Source organism: Scyliorhinus torazame, chromosome 10, assembly GCF_047496885.1.
Source record: "Scyliorhinus torazame isolate Kashiwa2021f chromosome 10, sScyTor2.1, whole genome shotgun sequence".
NCBI classification, from domain to species: Eukaryota; Metazoa; Chordata; class Chondrichthyes; order Carcharhiniformes; family Scyliorhinidae; genus Scyliorhinus; species Scyliorhinus torazame.
The window spans coordinates 220,488,920-220,502,700 of record NC_092716.1 but is presented as its reverse complement, the minus strand read 5'-3'; the positions used below and the strand labels follow the sequence as shown (position 1 = coordinate 220,502,700).

Here is a 13,781-nt window from a genome sequence, read left to right as displayed (position 1 = left end):
GAATTTTTTCCATTTCCAATGAGTCAAACTGTATCTCAGGCAACTTTAAATGCTTAGCCACCGCCATAATTACATCATCTTTTCGCATTTTGTCAGGTAATGTTAATTGCAATGTTTTTGCCAAATCTAACAGTCTGCTTTTAGTCTCTGTCCGTAAGGTACTGCGTGTGACCGTCTCCACCCCCAAAAACTTCTGAGCCTCTGAAAGAGCTATTGTCCACAACACACTCCCCACTTAAACTAAAATACCACATCTGAAAAGCAACCACAATATACTCACTCCTCACTGACTTTAAGATCACTAAGCCAATCCAATAGATAGACTCTTATCCCCCTCGAGCCCCCAATTGTTATGGGCCAGGGTTTAGAGAATCCCAAAGTGTATCATGGAGTTCACCTGACCCACAACTTTTAATAGATTGTGGTATGGGGAGCACACGGCTCACTCTACAGGTACGGTACAGCAGAAAATGGACCAGTGGTTTTTAAAACAAAACAATGTTTATTCTATGAACTCAAGTTAACCTTTTTGAAACAGACAGTGAATATCTTAGCAACCAATAAATCAAATACACCCCCCCAAAGAATACAACACTAATTAACCTGTATGCTGTCCTTTTACTCCCCAAAGACTTAACAAACCTTCAAATAGGAGTACATCAGGGTTTACATTCAAGACTGAAAAAATTTATAATTCTTCTGAATTCACCAAATGTTCCATAGATAGTCTTTGGATGACAGAGATAAACAGCAGTGCAGCTCACTGAAAAAAACACAGACACACCCAACCTCTTCTCAAACTGAAACTAAAATGCAGAAGTAGAGCTCAGCTCCACCCACAATCTGACATCACTGCAGTAACATGAGCAGTTCCATTTCGTAAAGGTACATTTCTTAAACACCCATTTCTTAAAGGGTACTCCCACATGACACAACTATGATGTAAAATTTTATGACTAAGTAACAGAGATGTAGAAGGAGAAGTCCAGTCATGTGCAGAGTTCCTAAGATGTATGGAGAGCTGGAAATAAATGAAAATTGTTTGAACAATCTAGTCTTGAGTAGCTTACTTAAAGAAAGTAGACAAACCCTAAAGCATTCCATCTAGGCCCCGAACACATGAGAAAGCAATTGGGGGCAGGGTGGGAAGGCAATCTAAGGGCCTCCCCCATGAACTTAATTGGGGCAGTGGAGGGAAAGAGGTACTATCCCCATCCACCATCCTTTTGACCAATTAAATGTACCGCGTGTGATGAATGTAGAAATAATTATACAGTTAAAATTTGTGGCAGTATTGTTATTAAAAACCCTGGTTGAGAATACAGGCAGTGTGCCCACTAAAGCTGTAATCAATGAGTCATAAAAGGTGAGGTAATGATTGATTTTAACTACTTACTTGTTTACAGAGCTAATGGAATATTGCTTTCATTGCTGCAGCTTCCCTGGAGAGTAGATAATATATGAGGGATTGTATTTAGACCTGACGAAGCAGGTAATGGGACATCTTAGTGGTATACAGATGATGTCATTAATGAGAGGAGCCGGGTATGTCTGTAGTTTGCAGTTTTGCCAGATGCTGTTAGGTTGAGCAGAAGAGTCTGACAAGACAGAAGGATTTCAGCTTGTTCTTGAAAAGGGTCTCACTCACCAAATAAGCAAGTAACCTGTTTTGTTAACTTTATTTATAAGTGGCATTTGAACTGTATTGGGTTGCTTAATTGGAATTAGTGGCATGTGTAGATAGCAGGTTAAAGTTTTACCTTTTATTTAAAAACTGTCCAACTGTTAATTGCAAAGCTATTTCATTGATAATGTGGTTAATACTGTTTTAAAAATAAATTTGGTTTTAACGTAAAAGATACCTATCGGTCAGAGTTATTACTCCTGCAGTGAAGGAAAGATACCTATTGGTCAGAGTTATTACTCCTGCAGTGACGTATTCTTTCCTGACACTTTTACAAATTGCAAACTGTTGGGGTTTCTGGTCCGGTATACTAACATAAATTGTGGTCTGGTCCGGTATCCTAACACCCAACACCAAACTCGCCTCATGGAGGGCATTACATCCCACCCAGTAGGTAAACAGTAAAGTATCATTCTGCTTCACAGTGCAATAGAATTCTAACATAATGTGCCCCCCCAAAATACAGTTTTATGACGTGTTTTAAACTTCAACAATACAAGTAGTTGCACATGCAAATATGCAGTAGCGTTATTTTGTGAGGGCCACGAAGAATCCAGCACGAGTTTTAAGGATACAAAGTAATAACATTTATTTCCAATAACATATATATATATAACAGTAGCAGTAACTTCCCTTGCTACATATTCCTTCCTGCTGGTTCCTGAACTGGCCAGCTTTATTTATACTAGGAGTTTACTAATGGTTTCTCCGCCCCCCTCATTGGGGAAGCTCATACTCCCACAGGATTGTGGGACTGTCATTAGTCCCCAGCCAATGGTAAGTAGGCAGGTTATAACACGTTACATTTTGTTAACCACAAAAGATGAACTGAAGTTGATTAGCTGTGATTGGTTTTCATGAAATCAAAAGGATAATAACACCACAAAAAAATCTTGTTTCAGGTATTGCCTATGGAAGATTTTACCTATTGCTGACTTTTGAACATGGCTTCTGGAGGCGGCAGTCTTTTTGAATCTCTTTCATCGTCCGTTCAGCGGTAAGCACTGGGCTCATGCTGTTAATTAATTGCTTTGATGTACCACAAGAGTTGTTGGCTAAAAATAGATTATGATGCAATGTGTGAGAAAAAGCTTTCATGGCTGTATGCCGGAAACACGCTGGTGTCAGCAATATTAGACACATGTGTGAAACATTCAGGCAGATGGAAGCATTGTGACCTTAACTTGACAGAAAATGCTGCTTTGTAAAGTTTAAGCTTAAATTGCTAGTTGATCAAGTTTTTTAATTTGGAAATTGTAACACAAAAAAAAAGATAATGCAAGTTTTCATCAGTGCAGTCATTATCCGACTGAAGACTGCTACTCAAGATTAAATGAATAACACCTAATACTAATAAGCTGTTAGTGGAAGTCGATGCTATATTGTACAAATTATGTTGCAAGATGTTGTGGCCCTTAGCTTCTTTTCGTATTCATTTTGAAATGCTATAATTCACAGTAATTCTTTCTTCAATTTCAAGATCCTTTCAGTGTAAGCCTTGCAATTGCTGGATTGTACTAGGGTGTCACATGTAGACAGGCTCTGGTTCTAACTGGGGCTCGGTTGTCAGAGAGAGAAAATCAACTGCTGGCGAAGCCGAAATTTCTGGAAGTCTTGTGAAACAAATGGCACCGGTGTAGAGGATCAATAATTGCCACATTTCAAGATTACCCAGATGCTGGATGCAGGCATCACTGCAGAGGAAGAGTTACAGACAGGAAGAATAAGGATGGAAGCATCTTTAGTAGATCTGCATATCACGGACGGGATTCTCCAATCCCGCTGACAAGTTCAGACGCCGGCTGAAAAGCGGCGCCAACCACTCCGGCATCAACGGTCCCCAATAATCAGCAATGCAGCCATTCCTAGGGGGCTAGGTCGGCGCCGGAGTGGTCCCCGCAGCTCTAGCTGGCGCAGAACGTCCTTGCGTGTGTTCCCGTCTTTACGCCGGCCCCTGGGCAGTATGGCGAGCCCTAAAGGGGCCCGGCGCGGAGGAACATAGACCCCCATGGAACCAGCCCGCCTGCCGATCGGTAGGCGCCGATTGCGGGCCAGCCCACCGTGGAGGCCCCCCCCCCCCCGGGGTCGGAAACCCCCCGCCCCCCTTCCAGGATGCCCCCGCCGACACACCTTCCAGGTCCCACCGTGTGGGACCTGAGTAACCCATGCCAGTGGGACTTGGCTGAACCCGACAGGCACATGGCCCGTCGAGGCCCAGCGAATCGCCGGGGAGGTGGGGGGGGTGCTTTCAATGGCCCCCGACCGGTATGGCGGTGATCTCGCGGGCGCCGGAAAATCGGTGCTGGAGAATCGGAGACCCGGCGCCGGGTCGGAGAATCCCGGCCGTCATGTCAGGATTTGAAGAGAAATTATAGGCGAATGAACCCAGGAATTCACGGGGAACAGAGACCTCAGTGTTTCAGCTGTGACTCAAAATATCATTAGACAATGAACTGCCAAAAGTGCAAAAACCAGGGGCGAGATTCTCCGACCCCCCGCCGGGTCGGAGAATCGCCGGGGGCTGGCGTGAATCCCGCCCCCGCCGGTTGGCGGGCCCCCCCCCGCGATTCTCCGGCCCGGATGGGCCGAAGTCCCGCTGCTAGAATGCCTGTCCCGCCGGCGTAGATTAAACCACCTACCTTACCGGGCGGTCTCCGGGGTCCTGGGGGGGGGGCGCGGGGCGATCTGGGGGTGCCCCCACGGTGGCCTGGCCCGCGATCAGGGCCCACCGATCCGCGGGCGGGCCTGTGCCGTGGGGGCACTCTTTCCCTTCCGCCTTCGCCACGGTCTCCACCATGGCGGAGGCGGAAGAGACCCCCTCCACTGCGCATGCGCGGGAATGCCGTCAGCGGCCGCTGACGTTCCCGTGCATGCGCTGCCCAGAGATGTCATTTCCGCGCCAGCTGGCGGGGCACCAAAGGCCTTTTCCATCAACTGGCGGGGCGGAAATTAGTCCGGCGCTGGCCTAGCCCCTGAAGGTGAGGGCTCGGCCCCCAAAGATGCAGAGCATTCCGCACCTTTGGAGCGGTGCGATGCCCGACTGATTTGCGCCATTTTGGGCGCCAGTCGGCGGACATCACGCCGTTTTCGGAGAATTTCGCCCAAGGGGTGGGATTCTCCGAAATGGAGGACGAGTGCCCACGCCGTTGTAACCGCCGTCGCGTTTCATGACGGTGTGAAACGGGCGCGGGCAGTACCGATTGTGACCCCACAGGGGGCCAGCACGCCGCTGGAGTGATTCACGCCACTCCAGGCTCCTTTCCCGGCGCCAACTGGGCGCCGCGCCAACCCACGCATGCGCAGTGGCACCGCGGGACTTCCTCAACGCGCCGGCCCCGACGCAACATGGCAAGGGGGTTCAGCCAGTCGCGTAACAAAATAGGGCCGGGGCTGGAGATGGAGGCCCGCCGATTGGTGGGCCCTGATCGCGGGCCAGACCCCATCGGAGGCCCCCCCCGGGGAAAGAGCTCCCACCCCCCCCCCCCCCCCCCACAGGCTGCCTCCCGACCCTACGTGCAGAGTTCCCGCAGGCTGCGAGCAGGTGTGGACGGCGCCGGCGATACTCTGCCGTTTCCGCGCGGCCGCTCGCCCCATCAAGGCCGGAGGTTCGGCGGCCCGGCCGTGGACAGCAGCAGTCTACAGCGCTGCGCTAAACGGGCCAGCGCAAATGGCGCCGATTCTCCGCTCCTCGGAGAATCGCGTGCCGGCATTGGGGTGGCGTGGCACAGTCACAGCGATTCTCCGGCCCGGCGCGGGGCTCGGAGAATCCCGCCTAAGGTTTCAAAATGACCAATGACAGAGACTTCTGAAGCTGAACAAGATGAAAATTGTCACTCAGAAGAAATTGTATCAGTGCAAACAGCTTTGGCCTGGTTATGAGTGTGTAAACCGTGGATGCATTTAATTAACTGTTCTGTGCTCGCTAGTGGCTCTACTTCAACAGGCGACATGTTTCGATAAAGGATCTGGATCGGCGCAGGCTGGGAGGGCTGAAGGGCCTGTTCCTGTGCTGTGATTTTCTTTGTTCTTTGTTCTTTGTTCAACAGCATGTGGAACAGATAGATTAAATGTTAAATAAAAATATAAAATGCTGAAAGTATTCAGCGTGTCTGGCGGCATCTGTGGAGCATGAAACAGGGTTAAAGATTCAGGACAAACCTACACCTGCAATTTTAACTCTGTTTCTCTCTCCACAGCTGATGTCAGAGCTGCTAAGTATTGCCAGGATTTTCTATTTTTGATTCAGATTTCCAACATCTGTCGTGTTTTGTTTTTAGTTAAAATGTTATCTGCATTTTAGTAGTGAGAATCATTGCAACGTTATGGAGTAAGAATGTTGTCTGCATTTTAGGTTTGGTGATGATAACACATTGAGATCAATAAAAAGAGTGGTGATTCCATGCAAAATATCTGGAGTCAGCCACTTTATTAGACCTTCTATAGGAGCAAATGAAACTGGACAGGGAGCATGATAAGGAGTTCTTTTTTGGAAAGTCAGTGGACCTGCAGTTTCCTCAACCAAACCAATATTGCATTCCCCAAAGAGGTGCTTATTCTCAGAATGTTAAATAAGTATTGGTTGCATCAGGTGATAAGAATCAGAAAGAAAAAAAAGAACATTTTTTTAAAGTTACACAACTTTCTCACCTGACTTGTTAAAGATTAACAATCCTGCCAAAAGGACCGAGAACAAAAGGGCACAGGTTTAAGCTCATTTGCAAAAGAAGCAAATGCGATGTGAGAAATAAAACTTTTCACACAGCGAGTGGCTTTGATCTGCAATGTCCAGCCGGGAAGTGTGGTGGAGTCAGGTTCAATGGAGGCATTCAATAGGGCATTAGATGATTATTTGAACAGAAACAATGTGCAAGGGCACAGGGCAAGGGCAGGTGAATGGCACTGGGCACAAATCTACGGGTCCATCAGCCAAGGGAACAACCGTAATGGCTGCAAGATATCACATAACATTCATGGAGTGGCTGTCCGGGAGTTTTAAATGTAAAGGCCTTCTGACAGCAATGAGATCTCAGGATGATGCAGTCCGAGTAAGAAGGGTGCCTATTAGCCTTGCCTATCCCTCATGCAGAAAATAAATGTGCTCTCTAACATTCCTGAGACTTATGCTTATCAAACTAATTGTCCATCATAATTTTACCCTTAACAATGTCAGCTGTCCACTTTCTCAAGTCAAGGATGTGGGTGAAAACTAATGTTGCAAGGCTAAAAGGTTGGATGCAGGGGATTGAGAGGGAAGCATGGGCCCCAGAGCCTGCCATAGAGAATCCATTAGATCTCAAGGAACCTGAAAAGAAGAACAGACCTGCTCCGCAAACATGGAAGAGAAACTAGCAACAAAGTCAACTTTGGTCTCCAGCTTTGTCGTTGGGTTTTGGGAAGGATGGCTTTCTGACTGTGTGGGGACCATAGTTGCCGTCACAATTTCTGCTGGTTGGAGAAGGTCGAGAACTATGGAGGTGTCGCTATTGAGATGTCAAAAGTGTCATAATATGCACCCATGCACATCATGAGGTAAAAGCAGGCAGTGACAGACACCCAGGTGAGCCAATCAACATACAGAACAGAACACAACCAATCACCAGACAGAACACCAGAGGGGGACTTCCAACTATAAAACACACGAGGCATCAGCACTCTGCCTCTTTCCACTGGTGACAACTGCAGTGACAGTCAGGGTGTACATATCAATCAACACCTTCTACACGTGGATTAGAGCTAGCCTGGTCTAGATAGTTAGAGTTAGTTTACTTGGAGTAGTAGAGAGTCAACCCACAGGCAGCTGTGTGTTTTGTTACAGAAGTTCAATAAATCTTATTGAACCACCGCCTACGTTTGGTGTATGCTTTATCATTTATCTGCATCGTGTTGCAGTCCAGTGTTGCCCCAGGGTGAATAACACGACATGACACCAGGAGTGGCTACTTCTTCTAAGTAATTTACCTTCAAGAATTCACTGACGACCAACAAGTACCTTCCAGCGGCACGGAAAAGATCCCAGGCACCTCCACAGCTCCGGATCTCTGGAAACCTTGGCACCCACTGGCGGGTCCACTCCGATGCCCTGTGGGAGCAGCTCCTAAAATTAAAAAATATGACATTGCCAGTAGCCATCGAGACGTGCAAAGTCCATTAACAGGCAAAAAGTCGCTACTCCCGCCTTAAGTCGGCAGAGCAGGACAAATTTGCCTCCCAAGAGGCTGAGAGTGTGCAAGCCATCGCCCGAATGCGGCGCCTGAGCATCGATGAAGGCGGCCATTTCGCCCGCTTTTCCAGGGGTACCACGCATAGAGGTGTAAGCTATGGAAGTGTAAGCTAATGCACTTATGGAGATCAATAAATGGGACGAAACTTCGAGGTGTTGAGGAAGTAAGGGACCTTGGATTGAATACCCACAGCAAAACAGGTTGATAAGGTAGTTAAGAAGGCATATGGAATACATTTCGTGATTAGCTGTTGAATAGAACATAAAAGCAGGGAGGTTATACTGGGACTATATAAAACACCAATTGGTCACAACTTGCATGTTATGTGCACCTCATTACAGAAAGGATATAATTGCACTAGAGAGGGTGCAGAGGAGATTTACAAGAATGTTGCCAGGACTAGAAAGTTGCAGCTATGAGGAAAGATTGGATAGGCTGGGTGTTGTTCTTTTTAGAACAGTGGAAGCTGAGGGGAGATTTCATTGATATGTACCAAATTGTGAGGGGCCTGGAGAGAGTGGAAGGGAAAGGCTTATTTATTTTAGGGCCTATCCCTGTTTTTCTGGCCCACCCCCTCCGCTCCATTTACAACCATATGATTCTTCACATTTCTACATTTCTTCAGTTCTGGAGAAGGGTCATTTAGACCCGATAACAGTATTATCCACAGATGCTGCCAGACCTGCTGAGTTGATCCAGCATTTTCAGTGTTTATTTCAGATTTCCAGCACCCCCAGTACTTTGCTTTTGTTTTATGAGAAACATCAGTGGCAAGCAGGCATAGATTTAGAGTGATTGGTAGAAGGATTAGCGGGAGATGAGGAAAAATATTTTCACAAAGAGGGTTTTAGGGGGTCTTGCACACAGCCTGAAAGGGCAGTAGAGGCAGAAACCCTCAACTCATCAGAAAGGTCTCTGGGTGTGCACCTGAAGTACTGTAACCTGCAGAGCTACGGACCACATTCTGGAAGTGGGATTACTCTGGGTGGCTCCGTTATCAGCTGGTGCAGACCCAATGGGCGAAGTGCCTCTTTCTGTACCATAAACTTTCTATGATCCTCTGATTCTTGTGAAAAGTGTGAGATCTGCAGACCGTGTGGGAGGAAGCTAGTCGGTCCTATTGCAAGCCTTCCATTGGCCTGTGACTTTAATGAGGTATTTACCATGGCTCTAAAGGCATGAAACAAAGACATAAGATATTTTCAATCCAATCTACACTTTAGAGACATTGCAGCCCGATTTAGTCTTTCTACAATTATGCATAGCAAGGACAAACAAGTGATATAGACAAAGCCATGGAGAAAATGCTCGGGACCAGACGTGGGGCACCAGCTAATCTCTTGACTGACAATGGAGGTGAATTTGCTAATGATGAGATCAGAGATATTTGTGAAAACATGAACATTATGGCTATGAATACTGCAGCTGCAAGTCCTTTCAGCAATGGACTTTGTGAAAGGAATCATGCAGTGGTCGATGAAATGCTGCATTTAATCTTACCAGATAGGCTGCGTAAAATCTTAGCAGATCAGCTGAACCACGAGTTGACAACTGTACTGGCATGGGGGGTTCATGCAAAGACTTTACTTCAGATGTTTGGAGGATATAGTCCCTATCAATTGATACATGGGAGAAATCCTTAATTTCCTTCTGTGCAGGGGTATAGTCCTCCTGCTTAAGAAGATACTGTACTTGGTTCCAATCTTTTGGCATATTTGAATGCTTTATATGTAGGCAGGACGGCTTTCATCAAGGTGGAGGTCCCAGAAAAAATTCAGAGAGCTCCAAGGCACCTTATAAGACCATCAAGAGAGACTACAACTCAGGTGCTTTGGTGTATTACAGAAGACAGGGGCAATAAGGAATGGAAAAGCTTCAAAAAGATAATAGGTCACGATGGTAAAATTGTGGTTATACAGTACGGAAATGAAACGGTTATGGTTTATTCTGCATGGTTAATGAGATTGATTATAAAATCTCAGAATTTGAGCAGATAATGGAAGGCTATGAGGCACCGTGTATCGCATGTGCATTTCATCATCAATGTGCTGAGGCGCAGTACATGATTGATCAAGCGCTGAATGGTGGTAAGCTGAGTGATCGTGACGTGCAGGACAGGGCTATCACATCCAAAGGCTAACTGCCTAGAGGAGGAACTTGGATAACATACATTCCAGAGATGTCAAGTGAATGGAAGAATGCAACAATTGTGGGAAGCGCAGGAAAAGCTACGAGCAAGGTTAAATATTGGTTGAATGTTCAGGATAATGGCCAGGAAGCGAAGTTCATCGACTGGCAAAATGGGGTAAAACAATGGAAAGTAAGAAAGCGTGTTGCATGTTCTAATAGTGGGTCTGAGGGTGACTCTTGTGTTCTAAAATAATCATGTCCCCAGGAGACACAGGTCGTGTGAGAGAGAGGTCTTATAGTAGTAGAACTTGTTGCACCCTCAATAACGACGCTTAGAGAGTAAACGGTAAAGAAGGCTTTAATAAGCTAAGAACTAGTCTGGTGCTGAGACGGGTGCTTACTGGGTGCCGCCCACAAGGCGGCCCCTTATATACGACTCTCAGGTGGGCGGAGCCAGAGGCGGAGTCCTCCAGGGTTCCAAGCCTGGTCTTAAAGGGGACATCACCTTACATGATGATAAGGGTACAGTAATACAGTAACCGTTCATCACAGAACTGAAAGGCATTGAAGAGCAAATAGAGGTAGCAATTTGAATAGATTACAGAATGAAATGAGGGCTACAGAATACGTTCGAGATGGGACTAGATTCATAACTCCTCAGGACGGTGAAGATTTAGTTGCTGCCAATAAACTTGAGGATGAATTAAGAAGAGAGGCAAAACAAAAGGAATTAGTCGGAAGCAATTTGGAGTTTATTCTAAAGTACCAGATAGGGGGCAGCCAGCCTTGTCACACTGATGGACTGGACTGAACAAATCCACACAGGTGGGACTTACAAGGCGAAAGCGAAGCTAGTTGCTTGGGGTTTTGAAGAGGGACGGGTGATACAGAAGTCAGAGTGACTCTCCAACAGTGGGAAATGTAATCCTGAAAACCTTTTTAGCTCCCTTGGCCACATATTCATGGCACTGTAGATCAATCAACATAAAAACCATGTTTTTGCAACCTTCAGAGAGAAGTCTCTCTGAAATTGTGTAAAGAAGCAAGTGAGGCAAGAGAGCTACTGTGGAAACTAAGCAAATGTGTCTGTAGCCCAGAATGATGCTTCGACTTTGTGGTATTTTTCGGTCAGAACGGGTTTGTTGAAAACAGGCTGTGTTCAACTAAAAGCAGGTCCTATAATGTTTTATTGGCATCCTAAAGGGAAAGATTCAGCCAACTTCATACTGCATTTTATTAGGGTGGCATGTGGTGCAGTGGTTAGCACTGGGACTGCAGCACTGAGGACCCAGGTTCAAATCCAGGTCCTGGGACTGTCCGTGTGGAGTTTGCACATTCTCCCCATGTCTGCGGGGGTTTCACCCCCACAACCCAAAAGATGTGCAGGTTAGGCGGATTGGCCATGCTAAATTCTCCTTCATTGGAAAAAGAAAAATAATTGGCTACTCCAAATTTATATTAAAAAAAATACTGCATTTTGTTATTGCTTGATGAGCTTCATGATGATATTGTATGGGATGATACTGCAGAATTTGAGAAATATGTTATTAATAGGATTAAAGAGATTAGGAGACAAGCTTCTGGGGCTTTTAAACATATTGGTTTAGATATTGAGCAGAGTAGGTCTGGAATAACTTTAAATCAGCCATCCTGTTTGGAAAGGGTTATTCCCATCCTGCTTAATCGTGCTTGGTTATCACAGAAAGTGAAGGTTACAGCTAAATAAAAGACAGATGTTAGGTAAATAGAGGTAGTTTTAAGAGATTTATATTTGTCTGGGTTTAATTAATGTTTCTGTACCTGGAAGGGTAAAACTTGTAGTTAGATTCATGCTGGATGAAGGTGTTTGTATGTGTGGTTAAGTTCCAACTGTGTTTCTATTGTGCTTCGACAGGGCTGCAGCATGAATAGTACATGGTAGTAGCAGGGGCATTGCTTCGCAACAGGAGGCCACCTTCCTTTGTCCTTAGTTTTAACTGGAAGTCAGAGCAGTTGGAGCCAGGTCGCTGAAGAATAAACACCTCTCAACTCTGCCAGGAGAATCTGGACAGGACAAGGGAAGTGCAGAGATGCAGGCTTCCTAAAGTACAAGATACAGTCCAGAGAACCAGGCCATTGAGACAAAAAGACTGTCTAAGAAGTCTGGAGTTAAGTGATCAGAGAACTAGATGTTGTTCAGAAGAATTCAAGGAAGTGTAAACAAAGTGTTCTGAGTTAGAAGAGACAATCATAGTAACTAGATGTAATGTGGGACAGCAGACTTCAGAGGCAGATGAAACATTTGATGTCATTTGAATATGTCAATTGAGAGTTAAAGCAATTGTGAGCAATTTGCATTGCAGTCAAGATGAAGAAATCCTAAAGGGGTTGGTGTGAAACCCTGGACTGGATTAGCAGTTAAAAGTGGAGTGGAAAGTTTGTTTGAAAGTGTCATTTGTAAAACCTGGACTGGATTTTGGATTGCAAACCACCAAGAGAAAGCATTATTATGAGAGAAGATTTTATAGCTTATTTTTAGGAGTGGAGTTTGGGAACTCTCATGGGACAATCATCTGGGGGGATTCTGAAGAGAAAATCATAGACACCAACTTGAGTTCAGAGCAGGGTGTGTATTTGACCACAGTCATCTTGAAAATGAAATGAAAATCGCTTATTGTCACAAGTAGGCTTCAAATGAAGTTACTGTGAAAATCCCCTAGTCGCCACATTTCCGGCACCTGTTCGGGGAGGCTGTTACGGGAACTGAACCATGCTGCTGGCCTGCCTTGGTCTGCTTTCAAAGCCAGCGATTTAGCCCTGTGCTAAACAGCCCCTAACGTGCTTAAACCTTTGGGGTGGCGCGATGCCCGTCTGATTGGCGCCCTTTTGGGCGCCAGTCGGCGGACATCACGCCGTTTGGGGAGAATTTCGCCCAGGGTTCCAGTTTAGGATCTTCCCGACCAGTTATAACACCAACAGGGATTGCAACACAGAGCAGTTGCACAGCTTGATTGGTCAGTTGAATAGGTTATGCACTCAGAGAATACAGCATGCTAGTTTTGATATATTGGAATTAAGTACTGTGTTGAAACACCCAAAATTTGAGTACTTTTCAGGGCAAGTATAACGGTAAAAAAATGGACCATTCATACTTAATTTCCCATCCTTGGGTGACCCACAGAACATGAAATTAGTCAATTTTAGCAATGCTTCACATGCTTATTATCCTGATGTAAATACAAATGTAGCTGGTTTCAAGATAGTTTTGATGGGTGGAAATGTTGTCCTTTAGCCTGGGAAGCTAAGTAAATAAAAACTGTTGTTAAAAGTACTTTAGCTACGGAAATAACGGGTGGAAGCAGTGAATTTGAGATTCGGTTTGTCAAATTGGCAATTTTTCAGGGAAATCCGATACATGGTGCGTTCTGGGGATATTTTGCACATTACATGTTATATAATCATTCTTTATGGGATAAACTATACTCTGAAAAAGTGTGAGTGGGAAAAGATTATGGATTGACCTTGCTGGATGCAAATATTAGAGTGAAAAGAAATCTTGAAGAAAAAATGGGAAGATGCAAGTCATGAATTATCTGATTGGGCTACAGCGGAGCCAGGTGGACGATATGTGATGGTAGCAGGGGCATTAGAGGAGAAGCAGGTGGTTCTAGTGAATTGGTATGCCTCGAATTGGGACAATGTATCATTTCTGAAACAGTTGTAGGCTATGGTGCCGGATTTGGACACCTACCAATTGATTTTTGGGG

General features: G+C 45.5%; 1 protein-coding gene across 1 annotated transcript in view; it reads left to right on the top strand.

Annotated features, from left to right (window-relative positions):
- Positions 1 to 13,781, top strand: part of LOC140384586 (protein inscuteable homolog) — a 517,726-nt gene that overhangs the window by 22,472 nt on the left and 481,473 nt on the right. The window contains exon 2 of the mRNA XM_072466414.1: positions 2,587 to 2,681. Within this exon, the coding sequence (XP_072322515.1) occupies positions 2,629 to 2,681 (53 nt within the window). The 5' untranslated portion in view covers positions 2,587 to 2,628. The remainder of the gene's footprint in view (positions 1 to 2,586; positions 2,682 to 13,781) is intronic.